Source organism: Coptis chinensis, chromosome 2, assembly GCF_015680905.1.
Source record: "Coptis chinensis isolate HL-2020 chromosome 2, ASM1568090v1, whole genome shotgun sequence".
Taxonomy (NCBI): domain Eukaryota; kingdom Viridiplantae; phylum Streptophyta; class Magnoliopsida; order Ranunculales; family Ranunculaceae; genus Coptis; species Coptis chinensis.
The window spans coordinates 4,051,440-4,065,259 of record NC_141457.1 but is presented as its reverse complement, the minus strand read 5'-3'; the positions used below and the strand labels follow the sequence as shown (position 1 = coordinate 4,065,259).

General features: G+C 38.4%; 1 protein-coding gene, 1 long non-coding RNA gene and 1 pseudogene across 2 annotated transcripts; 2 read left to right on the top strand and 1 right to left on the bottom strand.

Annotated features, from left to right (window-relative positions):
- The first annotated feature begins 820 nt into the window (after window positions 1-820).
- LOC147514441 (uncharacterized) lies at window positions 821-6,601 on the top strand. Its single transcript, XM_086583166.1, has 7 exons — window positions 821-1,197; window positions 1,938-2,925; window positions 3,079-3,141; window positions 3,368-3,419; window positions 4,283-4,882; window positions 4,957-5,056; window positions 5,624-6,601. The coding sequence occupies exons 2-7, from the start codon at window positions 2,093-2,095 to the stop codon at window positions 6,328-6,330; spliced, it is 2,355 nt and encodes a 784-aa protein (XP_086439292.1). The 5' UTR covers window positions 821-1,197; window positions 1,938-2,092; the 3' UTR covers window positions 6,331-6,601.
- Window positions 6,602-7,610: 1,009 nt separating this feature from the next.
- LOC147514440 (uncharacterized) lies at window positions 7,611-8,902 on the bottom strand. Its single transcript, XR_015213208.1, has 2 exons — window positions 8,434-8,902; window positions 7,611-8,024 (listed from the first exon to the last, which is right to left on the bottom strand). It is a non-coding gene; the product is annotated as an uncharacterized LOC147514440 (long non-coding RNA).
- A 3,653-nt stretch (window positions 8,903-12,555) lies between these two features.
- On the top strand, window positions 12,556-13,762 carry LOC147514439 (uncharacterized; annotated as a pseudogene).
- Window positions 13,763-13,820: the final 58 nt, after the last annotated feature.

Sequence of the window (13,820 nt, the reverse complement as noted above, 5' to 3'; positions counted from 1 at the left end):
TTTAAGAATCTAATTCGTTAATTTTACGTATTTTTTTGGATGGGGAACCGATATTTTCAATAATTTTTTTTCTCAATTTAGCGAGAAATCGGTCATCTCGACCGATTAATTGGTGAATTCGGTGATTAAATCGGTTCGGTGAGAAAAAGTTAAAAAATCGGTAAAAACTAATCGGTTCACAAGTGATACGCGATTAATCGGCCGAGATATCCGATATTGAGAGCATAGGTTATGCATGATTATTGATTGATATAGAAAGGGGAGACATGGGAAGTGTTTTTGTTATGCATGTTTGTTTTCCAGTTTGTCCATTCCAAAATCAACAAATAGCTACAAGCAAGAAAGCAAATAATCAAGGTAGGGTCTTTTAGATTAGATCCGAACGGGCATGTCGGGGGGTTGGTATGAGTATGTTCTTGCTGCCACATATAACCTTAATGTTCTGTTTCCATGTCTATGTCATGAACAGAGCAAGAAACAATTTAGTCTGAAGTACATTGAGCACACGCAGTTTGAGCGTTGCCATCAAAACCGAAAGCTGAAGAATCAGAAGTAGAACCCACAAAGCTTAAATAGAATTAATATAGAAGAAATAAACGGGGATGTAGCGCAAAATACTGCTGATTATATGCCTTAGCCTGCTTGTGCTTCCGACTTTAGGACTGGAAATTCAGGGTTCGAATCCCTGCATCCCCATTTTTGTTTTTTATTTTTTTTATGTGCTAATCAATTTATGGGCTTCTAATCGGGCCCTTGAATTTTAGAAACATAATTCGACTCATGTCTAAAGGGGCATAGTTCGCGCAATTCATAATATGGTGAACAAACCCACGTCCACCACTTAACTTAACAGCAACATTAGCGAACCTCTTCACAACAATTTTGAGTCGGTTAATATCAGAATTGAGCAATTCGATCAATACTTTAATACTTTTCATTGCCAAATTTTGTAACAATCAGTTGTACGGTTGTACCCATTTTCTCAAAACCATTGACAATTTAGCTTTGACTCTCTTTCATATGTATCAACACATATCGGGCCTTTGTTATGTGTAGTAGGTCCATTAAAGTGGAGATCCTGGGGCCATGGTTATAGAAAAAGCTTTGGTTGAAAAATATAAAATGGAAAAAATAGGACAAACAAAACTACGTAAATGCTGATTCTGCAAATAAAGGAAACTAAAAAAAAACTTTCTGGTAAGTTTTCTTTTCTCAGTTTTGAAGGTAGGATTTTTTGTTCTGTTTGTATGTCTAATTATTACTTTACTAACTCAGAGCTAAAAGGAAACTTGTATATAATGACTAGGACATTATAGATTATTTAATTCACACCCCAAGGATTTTTTAATGCACCAAGTGGATCCCTTTGTTGTTTAAAACCATAACCATTCAATTTCTACTTCACATTTGTTTGGGTTTTGAGTACATTCTACGTACTTACCCTAACACTGGAAGTAGAAGAGCTTACTGGTTCTTTGATAACACATTAATTCATGTTTGAGCTAAAAGATAAAACATTATTAGAGAAGCATGTATACGAGATATACCTATGCGTAAGGGTGTTAGGTTTCTAATTAAGAACTTGGGCGGCCTTAGGAACTCCTTTGACAAAGCCCTGCAATTATTTTCAGTTTTTCACTATAGATTACCGCCTTAGCCTTGGGGTGCACTGACTCCGTTTTAAATGTTACCTGCATTCGCTGTGAATAAGAGGACAAGAGTTCGAGTTTGGAACCGATTAACTGAACCCTCGACTTGTAGTGGTTGTAAGGATGTGGTACAACTGTATAACTTCCTTCCGACAAGTTTGATAGTTTTATGTAATGGACTAACATGAGTTTTGTAAACTGTGGATCTATGAGTTTGGTGATTCTTTTGTAATGGGCTTGTTTATATTAAGAGTTGAAATCTGTGTTTCATGGGTACGGCTGAAACAGGGCAGGGACACGGCATTTTGAGTTAAATGGTTATCAAGTTGCGCTGAACTAATTGTGGTGGTTTTGAGCGTCGCTGTTGGTTTTTTTTCGCTCCAATTTCAGTGTTTCTAAAATTGGGCATACTCAGATGAACGAAACAGATAGACGTATCTCCGATGAATGAGCTATACTTATCAAAGCATGTGTTGGAACAAGACGCTCCAAGGGAAAGGGAGAAGAATCAATGTCAACTGAACGGTGAAAAAGGCCTATTAAGTTCTACAACAAGAGAAGAAAATGATAAGAGTGTGTCCACTACAATTGAGCAGCACTTATCAAAGCATGTGTTAGGACAACGTGCTCGAAGGGAAAGGGAGAAGAATGAACGTGAAGTGAACTGTCAAGGCTCATCAAGTTCTGCAGCAAAAAAAATATATGATAAGAGTATAACTGTGACGAATGAGCAGCATTTGTCAAAGCATGTGTTAGGACAGCGTGCTCGAAGGGAAAGGGAGAAGAATGAACGTGAAGTGAGCGGTCAAGGCTCATCAAGTTCTGCAGCAAAAGAAAAATATGATAAGAGTATAACTGTAACGAATGAGCAATACTTGTCAAAGTGTGTGTTAGGACAACATGCTCAAAAGGAAAGGGAGAAGAATGATTGTGAGGTGAACGGTCAAGGCTTATTGAGTTCTGCAGAAAAAGAAGAAAATGATAAGAGGAAAATCACGACGAATGAGCAAAACTTATCAAAGTATGTCTTAGGACAACGTGCTCGAAGGGAAAGGGAGAAGAAACAACGTCACCTGAACGATCAATGCTTATCAAGTTCTGCAGCAAGAGAAGAAAATGTTGAGAGGGAAGCCGCCGAAAATGTGGTCAATTATGAACCAACAATGCACCATCTTCCAAACGGAAGGATGACAACTTACAGTCCCGAGCTACTTACACTACCGCAATCTCCTGTTGTTGCACCGAGTCCTATTACATCAATGAACCAAATTAACATGTGAGTGTTGACACTTTTTTTTATATCCTTTACAGCCTATTGATCTCTTATCTTTCTTTTAGTCGCCTATCGTTCTGTGAGAAAAGGACCATTTGAAGCATCTAAGGTTGGAACTCGAATATCTTTAGCTGACAAAATTAAGTTTGTTTCCAGTGACAGAAGTCCTCCTCCGTTGCTGAGAGTTGACACCTCATCCCCGATGAACTGTATAAGCATGTAAGCCATTTACACTTTTATTTCTTCATGTACGTACTTGCAGTAACTATGTCAAGACTACTTTAACTTCCAACAATGCATCATAGTCATTAATTCTTTTGTTCTTTCTGTAGTATTTTCTTCATATGTGCATAATCATTTGTTCTTTTTATATTCATTGCACTGTGGTTGCTTAGTTTATTTTTAAGAAAATAAGATATTACTATGTTTTGCCGAAATGGTGCAGCAAGATCGATGTGAGGAATATAAATTGCATGGCTGAAGCTTCTAAAGATAAGGTGTTACTATTTACATTTTTATTTTGTCATAATTGTTTTTAACATGCTTATTTATGGAGTAGATGTGCTTATATGTTATTTGACTTTGCATTGTATTATGGAATGGACTGCACGTCTTAATGGAAGTATAAAGTTGGATGCTTATTTGACAGTGCTTCATATGAATGATAGGATTCTGGTCAGATGCATGTTGTTCTGTGTTTTATCTCAATGTTGTAAGTATCCTTCAGATGCTCCATGCTGAATGACTGTATTGTCAAAAGTAGACCAACTGACTATAACAACTTCAAACATAAAACATAAATCATGCATGATAATGTGTCCTCATTTTACCGCCTCCAACAACAACTTGTTTTTAATCATAAGCAAAATAAAATTGTAATGCTGGTAGGCATGGACATCAGTAGTACAATTTATCTCAAGAAACACTTTTATTGACAATGTGTAGGACCTACTTAGATCGCAAAATATTTGGTGTGTGGCTTGATATTTTGACTCTCGCTATTTTTAGTTAAGAATCTCCCGGGCTATTTTAGTATTGCATATTCTTAAACCGAAAGCATTAGGAGAAATAAATCAAATAATGAAAACGTCTTGAAATGCTGGAGAAACAAAATAATTTGGAATATCTGGTCAAGCAAGAAAACTGACAAAGTTGCATAAAATTAGTCGCTATTTATATCATATTCCTGCTCTCAGTCTGTACAAGCTGTCTGTGTTCAATATGGTATGAAATTTCGTGTATTTGATCTCCCGTCCATGAAATTTCTAAGTTTTGGAGAATGATACTTTATGAATTGCATCACAAGACTCACAGATACTATATCACTTGATTTTAATGTAATGTTGAGCTTTTCTTACAGAACATAGCCTTAAAGCAATATCAAGGTGATCTTAGAAAAACTGATCTGGTACAGTCGTTACAAGTCAGCAACATTGACTTAAGAAACCGTACTTCCAATCAATTAAGTCCAGGAAGGATGAATACCAAACAAGCAGTTCCCGAAGGAGAACCCGAGTTATTACCACCTTGCAGTAAGTCAAAGAGAGAAGAAGTGACTGAGGGTTCCTTGTCTCTGACAACTCGTCCCAAAGGAATAATACCCATCAGATCCATGACTGAGTCAGAGACATCTTTGGATGTGGTCACCCCAAACACAAAGGGAGAAGCAGCTCCTCTTCCAGAGAAGCAAGACAAGATTCAAAGTTCAATCAATATCATGTCTAGTCCATTAGTTGAATTGAATGAACATCCAACGCTGAGTTCTGGTCTGGAGAAGATTAGCACTGTTTTAGATTCTGACAGGTGTTTTAATGACCCAGCAGTTGTTCACTTTAGCTTGTCCCCACATTCCAACATCAGAGAAGGAGAAAAATGTGATCCTTCCCAAACTCAACTCCAGAGCTTACAAAAGATTCTTATTCAATCCTCATCGATTTGCCTGAAAAGCTTGGTTTCGAATGTAAGTCAGATGCTTCTATGAATAATTATTCCTAATAAGTGGTGCTTTATGATATGTTCCTTTACTTTGCACAGGAGGTCGAACCACAGAAAGGAGGGGAAAGAAAGCAGACAACTACCATTACTGAAATAGGAGAGCAGCTAGAAGGAATGGTTTCTGAAGCTTCAACAGAAGGTCTGTAGTGTTTCATGGATATAATCTTTTTTCTTAGTTATAAGCATCAGTTGGAAGATAAAAGGTCCTTGTGATTGCATAATTACTCAAACTGGAGTTAGATACTAGTAGTTGGAATGAAAAAGATACAATGTTCCTAAGCCACACTGACACGGATACGAAGTGTCTGAAGGGGTGGGAAATATCAAAAATTGAGGTATATCACATAGAACATGTGTCCGTGTGTGTCTGACACGGACATGCGGATACATGACATATCCGACACGGATTATTTATGAAATATGGTGTGTCCATGTAACACAGCAATGTTCTGTTGTTTCTGTCACTAACAAGCTGAGTATTGAACCCTTTTACATTTCATGTGTTTGTGATTCCTAACCAAAACTCAGAATATGGTATGGTTCTGATAACTTCTGCCATTTTGTAGATTATAAACCAAGCTATCCATAGACACATTAATGATTTACTGATTACTGATGTTGTTCAAACTTCAAACAGTGTACATCACAAGGAATTTCACATTGACAGAAAATGCAGGTGTATTTAACCAACCCTTGCCTTTTGCAGGAGATGCACCTGTTAATCGACTTACTTCCCAGTCAAAGTTGCCAATTACCTTGAGAGAAGCATCAATGCATGGCCTTGAAAATCAAAAGCCTTTGTGTTTGACCAAGTGTTCATCAAGTTTGGAAGGACATTCAAATTCTGGAAACCAATGTTACAAGGCCTTTGAAAATGGAGAAACGGAGACGGTTATGCAAGCATTCTTGGTTGATCAGAGCAGTGATGAGGTAATGGTGGAGAACAGAACTTTTCCCTTTACGAAGAGCTATTCTGTGTGGGGGAATGTGGAGTCCTTGGAAGTATTTCGTTTGATGCCCCAACATCCTCATTTTCGACCCTTACAAAAAGTTAATGAGTTACTTCGTGAAGGACAGGCTCTAGGTTATATGGTAAGCTTTGCGACTTTGGCTGACAAAGTAAGCAAAGCCCAACTTGATGAACCTAATAGCACTTTTGAACATATACTAGAGTCTCTTATTGAGTTGGAAGCCAATGGATTTAATGTTCATAGAATACGAGCTCGCATAAAGAAGCTGCTAACAATCAGAGATAGGGTAGTACAACTTGATGAGGAGTTGAAGCAAGCCGAAGGGAAGATGATTCAGAAAGATCATGAAGAAAAAGAATCAATAACATCACTAGAGAATGAAATGGATGAGAAACTTAGGGATCTTCAAGAATTTCTGACAGAAATTAACAAGAAGCGGTGAATTTCCGTGTCGTGAAAGGACTCTTGAAGCGATGGAGGAAAAAAGTCATGGAAACTTGAAATTTGCACATAATTTGTAATAGATGTTATGAGTCAATCTGTTCTAATGATGTTTATAGTTTTTTTTTTTGGTAACTGATGTTTATAGTTTTTGGTGCAAGTGATTTGGCACATTTTGAATATCCTCTCGATTAATTTCTATTACTAGCTTAAAGTAGTTTTTATTGTTAGGCTTGGATAAATAATCAGATTTGGCCTGGGACTTTACAGTAGCTCTCTCCTTTTATAGGATAGCGGTCTCAACTCTCAATCACTCTTCAGTAAAATAGTTCACTCCGAAGTCCGAACTCCATCCCTGACACACTTTGGTCTAAGTGGTAGTGACCGAAGCTTCTCTTGTGACAATATTTAATACAATATGGTGTCGTCCATATCAGATGGCAAGTAGTAAGAAAAACAGGACGAACAAAAAAGTGATTCTGCTAACTGGGGGAAGCCGCTGGATACAAATTACAAATACTGGTATATCATACTATTGTTATAGCAATACTGCAATTGACATTATAAACCACTGGAAATAATGATCAGGTTATTCTTCACACATAAGAATGTTAGCACCAACCAATTAAGGCAAGGCAAATTATAGTCCCATATATACTCCCATACAGTCTAGTAGTCTACTCAGGTATGAAAGAACTGAGCTTTGACTACTTTTGCAATACACACTAGCATTAATAATATTTCAAATCATTATCAAATTGCTCTGAACTTATCGTTGTTTTTTCCGTTGTTATTGTTCTTGATTCATGAGATATTCATATCGTAATCAGTTTTATTAGTAATGTTATACATAAAATTGGCGTGGGGGTACAATGTTCTTTTGCTTTACTATATATAAATGAACAGAGAATGGACAAAGACAAACATTCATTTGACACTTCACAAGATCAATTGTTTCCTACGCCAGCCTTTTATGCCTTTCAGCACCAACAAACGCAATTTTATATTTTCACTAGGTAACTATTATGTCAAGCTTTTCATTGTTTTCATATCCCTATCATTAAGCTTTAGTGAATTTAGTTTCTATCTCGAAGGGAAAGGGAAAGATATGCACAATGTGCATGGAGAGAAAGGGACAATATTCAAAAGATTGAGCATCAAGGAAGCGGTCAAGGCTTATAAGTACTGCAGAAAGAGAAGAAAATGCTAAGAGGGAAGCAGTTAAAAACGTGGTCACTTCCTGACCAACAATGCATCCCGTTTCAAGGGAAACCGTGCCTATTTTATTTTTATTTTTGGATAAACCATCTCCCTATTATATTTAAAGGGTGAAAATAGAGTTTACAGACTCGAGATTACATGGAGAGTGCCTACCAGAAATATGTTGTGAGTCCCAGGATGCCAGACCATGAGCCAAACCATTCCCAGGTAAGACTAACCCAAGAAAAAACAGAAAAGGAGTTCCACCCTAGAAGAGATCTATTACAAGCTTTGAGAGCTGACATCAGGGATTGGCAGTCTCCCTCCAAAATTACAAAAGAAAGGTTTAATCTTAGAGCCAACAGGATTGCAACTTCAGCTCCTATCATCTCTGCCTGCTCAGGATCACTGGCAAAAAATCTTATAATCGCAGCTCCAAGAATGACTCCCTCAGCATCTCGAGCAGCAGCCCCTACAGCCGCACTAAAATGGGATCTGTCAAAAGCAGCATCAAAATTAACTTTAATCTATGGAGGGGAGGGTGGAGACCAAAAGTTAATATTAAAAGATAAAGGTTGAGCAACATAAGAGATAGAGAGAAAAGCAGAGCTATTCCTTTCTCTTTTCATATCAAACAAGTTCAAAATATATTTTAAATCTATAGGCTTGAATTCCATCCTAGCTTTATTTCTGGCCAGCCAAAGTTCATATAAAAGATGGAGACACAGATAGCCTCTTCTGCATGTATCTTCATCCTTAGAGGAGCACCAGCAGATGAACTGATTTACCCAATCTTTAACTTCCCAATCAGAGTGAGCATTAATATCCAGCATGGCATTTGAGACATACCACATCATCTTAACCCATTTACAGGAGAAAAAAACATGTGTAGCAGTTTTAATACATCTTTGGCAGAAGGAGCAAGTTATATCTCCTTTGAATTTGAACTTATGTAGAACATCCCCGGTAGGAAGTCCACCTATGTATAATTTCCAGATAAACAGCTGAGAAGCAGCATCTAAATGAAGCTTCCATGGCTTTTTCACAGACAAAGGGTTGAAAGAGGAGGAGAAAGATATGTTGTCTTACTTAGTGAGAAACGCATAGGCTGATTTAAATTGTAAATGCAATTGTAATGTAATTGTAAAGGCTTGTCAAGAACAAAGATAGAGGCCAATCTTTTATAATGCAGAAGATGACAAAGTTTCCTAAATACTAAAATATCCTATGTTACAAATATGGAAAGAATAACCAATGAAATCAAAGAGAATATCTCATATATTCTCCAACACGCCCCCTCAAGCTGGAGCGAAGATATTCATCAAGCCCAGCTTGACAATGGAACGCTTGAGTAATGAGGGTCCAACTGGCTTGGTGAAAATATATGTTGTTTGGTCTACCGATCGAACAAACACTAGAACAATAACACTAGCTTTGACCTTCTCTCGTATAAAATGTATATCTACTTCAATATGCTTCGTTTGCTCATGAAGCACAGAATCGGAAGCAAGCATTATGGCTGAATTGTTATCACAGAGCAACGTGGAAGAAGGTCCTCCTGGAAAGCCTAACTCATCATAGAGCGAACGTAGCCAGATAAGCTCACAAGTCCCTTGAGCCATCGCACGATATTTGGCCTCTATAGAAGATCTGGAAGTAACATTTTGTTTCTTACTCTTCCAAGATATCAAGTGTGACCCAAAGAAAGTACATAAACCAGATGTCGATCGTCTATCTGTCTTGGAACCAGCATAGTCTGCATCAGTATAACAAGACAACCCCGACTGTCTACCTGATGCATAAAACAAACCAAGTCCTGGACATGACTTGAGGTATCTCAAGATATGATAAACAACATCCAAGTGAGATGTACGAGGAGCATGCATAAATTGACTAACAACGCTAACCGCAAAGGCTTCATCAGGCCTGGTGTTAGTCAAGTAAATCAATCTCCCAACCAAACGCTGATACTGAGATGGATCAAAAAGCAATTCTCCAGACTCAGATGAGAGCTTTGTATTAGGATCCATAGGTGACAATGCTGGCCTACAACCTAGCATGCCCGTGTCCTTCAACAAGTCTAGAATATACTTCCTCTGAGAAAGAGATATCCCATGTCGAGAACGTGCTACCTCAATACCTAAGAAATAGCGAAGATGACCCAAATATTTCACATCAAATGCCTTACTCAGATCAAATTTCACCTGAGCAATACCAGGAATGTCATCGCCTGTAACTATAATATCATCAACATACACAAGAAGTAGGACACGGTGTCCAAACGTGTTCTTTCGAACAAAACAAGTATGATCAGATTGGCAGCGTATGAACCCAAGAGACAATACCACCTGGCTTAAACGGGAAAACCAAGCACGCGGTGACTGTTTCAACCCATATAGAGATTTCCGAAGACAACACACTTTCCCAACATACTCCCCTCACCGCAAAAACCGGGTGGAGGATTCATATAAATAGTCTCAGTGAGATTACCATGGAGAAAAGCATTCTTGATGTCCAACTAATACAGAGGCCAAGAATTAGATGATGCCAAAGAGATCAAGAGGCGCACAGAGGAAAGTTTAGCCACTGGAGCAAATGTATCACCGAAATCCTTACCAGGAATCTGAGTAAACCCCTTTGCAACCAACCGTGCCTTGTAACGATTCACAGTACCATCTGCACAATACTTAATAGAAAACACCCATTTACATTGAACTATTTTCTCACCAAGTGGTAGGGAAACCATATCCCATGTGTTATTTCGGTCCAGTGCTTCCATTTCAGATTGCATTGCAGCAACCTAGTGGGGATCACGCAAAGCTTCAGAAACAGATCTAGGAATGGAGATAGAGGATGTTCCAGCCAAGAAAGCTCGATAAGAATCAGAAAGCCCCTGATAAGACACAAACTTACTAATAGGATGGTGAGTAGAACATGTAGTAATAAGACGATCAATCGGATGTCTGTCCCATGAAGACTTACGAGATGGTGGTGGTGGTGGTGGCGGCGGTACCGGTGATGCAATTGGTGATTCATATGTAGAAGTCGGCTCAACAACAATATCAGAAGTCTGCAAAGAAGATAGACACGAATCAAAGGAGTCAGGCATAAGTGGCGGTGGTGGAGCCTGAGGGTAAACCTGTTTTTGCTCCTCAAAAGGATGAGAGTCATTATCAAACACAAGTAAAGGCCGAACGGGGATAGAGGTGTCCTTCGCAGGTAAAGAAGAATCTGATACAAGCGGTCTCTATAAAGAGGGATTACTTCCAAATAAAGGTGTATCCTCTAGAAATGTAACATCCATAGTATAATACAACTTTCGTGCTAAATGATCATAACACCGATATCCTTTTGAGAAATGAGTGTACCCTAGAAAGATACATTTAATAGCTTTATCATCTAACTTTGTACGAGTAGGGCTCCGGTTTTGCATGAAACACACACAACCAAATACTCTGGGAACAATAGAAAATAAAACTCTATCAGGATGAAGAACATGGAGAGGGGATTTACCATGTAAAACACAACTTGGAGTGATGTTGAGAAAATGCGCAGCAGTGAGAACAGTCGTATGCCAATAAGATTTTGGGACATTCATGCCAGACAAAAGACAACGAACAATAGCCATGAGACTCCAATTTTTTTGTTCAGCAACTCCATTCTACTCAGGCGTGTAGGTATTAGAAAATTGTTGAATAATGCCCAACTGATTCAATTGAGACACAAAAGTATATGATAAATATTCTTTAGCATTGTCAGAACGAATGCCCCTAACCACAACATTATACTGAGTCTTAATCATCTGAAGAAATTTGGTAAAAGAGGTAAGCACCTCAGATTTTTTTCTTTAGTAGATAGACCCAAGTACATCGACTATGATCATCAATAAAAGTAACATAATATCGATCCCCTGACCAAGAGTTCACTAGAGACGGTCCCCACACATCTGAGTGGATAAGATCAAATGCACATGGTGAGCGATGCATCCGAGAAATATAAGTAGAACAAGTATGCTTAGACAATTCACATATATGACAATGAAACTTCTAAGATTTGCAAGCTCTCATCAGATCAGGAAACATCAAGCAAAGATACTGAAAGTTAACATGTCCTAAACGAGCATGCCACAAACTCACAGACTGTAAAGAGAAATCATGGGAACCTTGTTCTGGCAACATAGATGCTTGCAATACAGTGATAGGTGTAGATGGCATAGGGGGTGGATCCCCCAAAATAGTACAGTCCATCATGCTCAAACCCCCTGCCAAGAATTACCCCCGTACCATAGTCTTTTATAAGACAACAATCAGAAAGAAAAATTGTTGCACAGTTCAAACTTTTTGCTAATCTACTAACCGATAACAAATTCAGAGCAAGTTCAGGTACATGTAGGACAGACTGCAGCGTAATAGATGATGAAAGGGGAATCTCACCTTTACTAATAATAGGGGTGGATGACCCGTCAGCTAGACGTACATATCGATTATCAGTATTGGATGCAGTTGATGTAAATAAATTTGACTCACCTGTCATATGATCACTAGCCCCTGAATCAAGGACCCAAGTAGGTGGAGACGTGGAGTAATATATGTACGTGAGGCAGACATAGCAACAGGCATACAAGAATTCCGCAAGTACGAACTCTGAACCAAAGAGATAAGCTGATCAAGCTTAGAATTCATCTGACGAAAATCTATTGAAGCAGATGGATTAGTCATCTCATACTAATCAATAGCAAACCTCATGGACCACAGTAGAATTCACTGAAATGAAGCAACCAAACAAAAGATGCAACTCCAAGAAAACTTTTCTTTTTGAATGGAGCAGCTGGTACAGGGAAAACTTTTTTGTATAATACAATTGCAAAGGCATGCCGCAGCATGGGCCTTATTGTTATCATGGTGGCATCATCGGGAATTGCATATTTGTTATTGTTTGGTGGACGCACTACTCATTCTACATTTAAAATTCCAATTGATGTGATGGATACCACTTTTTGCGGCTTTGCTAAACATTCAGACCTTGCTGACCTATTTAAAGAAACAAAACTAATTGTTTGGGACGAGGTGCCCATGCAACATAGATACTGTGTTGAGGCTGTGGATAGAACACTTCAAGATATTTGTGGAAACAAGAAGATATTTGGTGGTATCACTACAGTTCTTGGTGGTGATTTTTGACAAACACTACCTGTTATACCGTTAGGCCAGAGAGAGCAATTTGTTGGTGCATCACTACGGCGCTCTTTCCTTTGGAGTTATTTAGAAGTTTTGCACTTGGTACAGAACATGCGGCTTGAAATGGCGGAGTCTAAGAATGTCGAATTCGCCGATTTTTTGTTGGAGGTGTGCTATTAATGCCTTCTAATTAGAATGATTTTTCTCTATTAGTTCCATATATAAACGAACTATTTTAGAAACTAATGAATTCATTTTTTGCTTTGATTCATTTAGATTGGTTCGAATCCCAAAGAATGCGTACAATTGCCGAATGGAATCCGCAAGTGTACCAATATCCAAGAACTCATCTTCTCTGTCTATCCCCAATTGGATGTTATGGACACACCGTCTCCAACTTTCTTAACTGATCGTACTATTCTTGCTGCCCGTAATGATGATGTGAGTGCAATTAATGAGGTTGCACTGAATTTGTTCCCTGGTGAAGCGCTCGAGTATTTGGCTGCAGAGAAAATTATCGAAGATGATATTGATAATCCAAGTAGGGCACACTATCCCACTGAGTTTCTCAACTCCCTCGACCCTTCTAGCTTACCACCTTTCAATCTCAAGTTAAAACCTGGATGCCCTATAATGTTGCTCAGGAACATAGCACCTAAAGATGGCCTTTGCAATGGGACACGACTTATGGTGCTTCAATGTGCGAGTAAAGTCCTTCAAGCTAAAATTTTGACAGGAGAGAAAGCTGGAAATCCGGTACTCATCCCAAGAATATCTTTGGCTCCCTCAAATTCAGAGTTGCCTTTCAAACTATCAAAGTGACAATTCCCTGTTCGACTAGCTTATGCCATGACAATTAATAAGTCGCAAGGTCAGTCAGTGAAATATGTTGGCATTGATTTGAGGACACCGGTTTTCAGTCATGGGCAACTCTATGTGGCCATGTCCAGATGTACTTCTTCAAAAAGAATATCCGTTTTTCTTCCACCTAATGCAAGAAATTGTACCACAAATGTCGTATACCCAAAAGTTTTTCTCTAAGAACATCGATACCAATGAGAAAAGGTGAGTGAGAAATTAAAGAATGTTACTTTTATTTGTTTAGAAATTAAAG

Bases quoted from the DNA above. Each gene is read 5' to 3' on its own strand.
- LOC147514441 (XM_086583166.1), top strand. From the start codon at position 2,093: ATGAATGAGCTATACTTATCAAAGCATGTGTTGGAACAAGACGCTCCA. The intron at 3,142-3,367 runs GTAAGCCATTTA...GAAATGGTGCAG, and splicing joins CCGATGAACTGTATAAGCAT to CAAGATCGATGTGAGGAATA. The intron at 3,420-4,282 runs GTGTTACTATTT...CTTTTCTTACAG, and splicing joins CTGAAGCTTCTAAAGATAAG to AACATAGCCTTAAAGCAATA.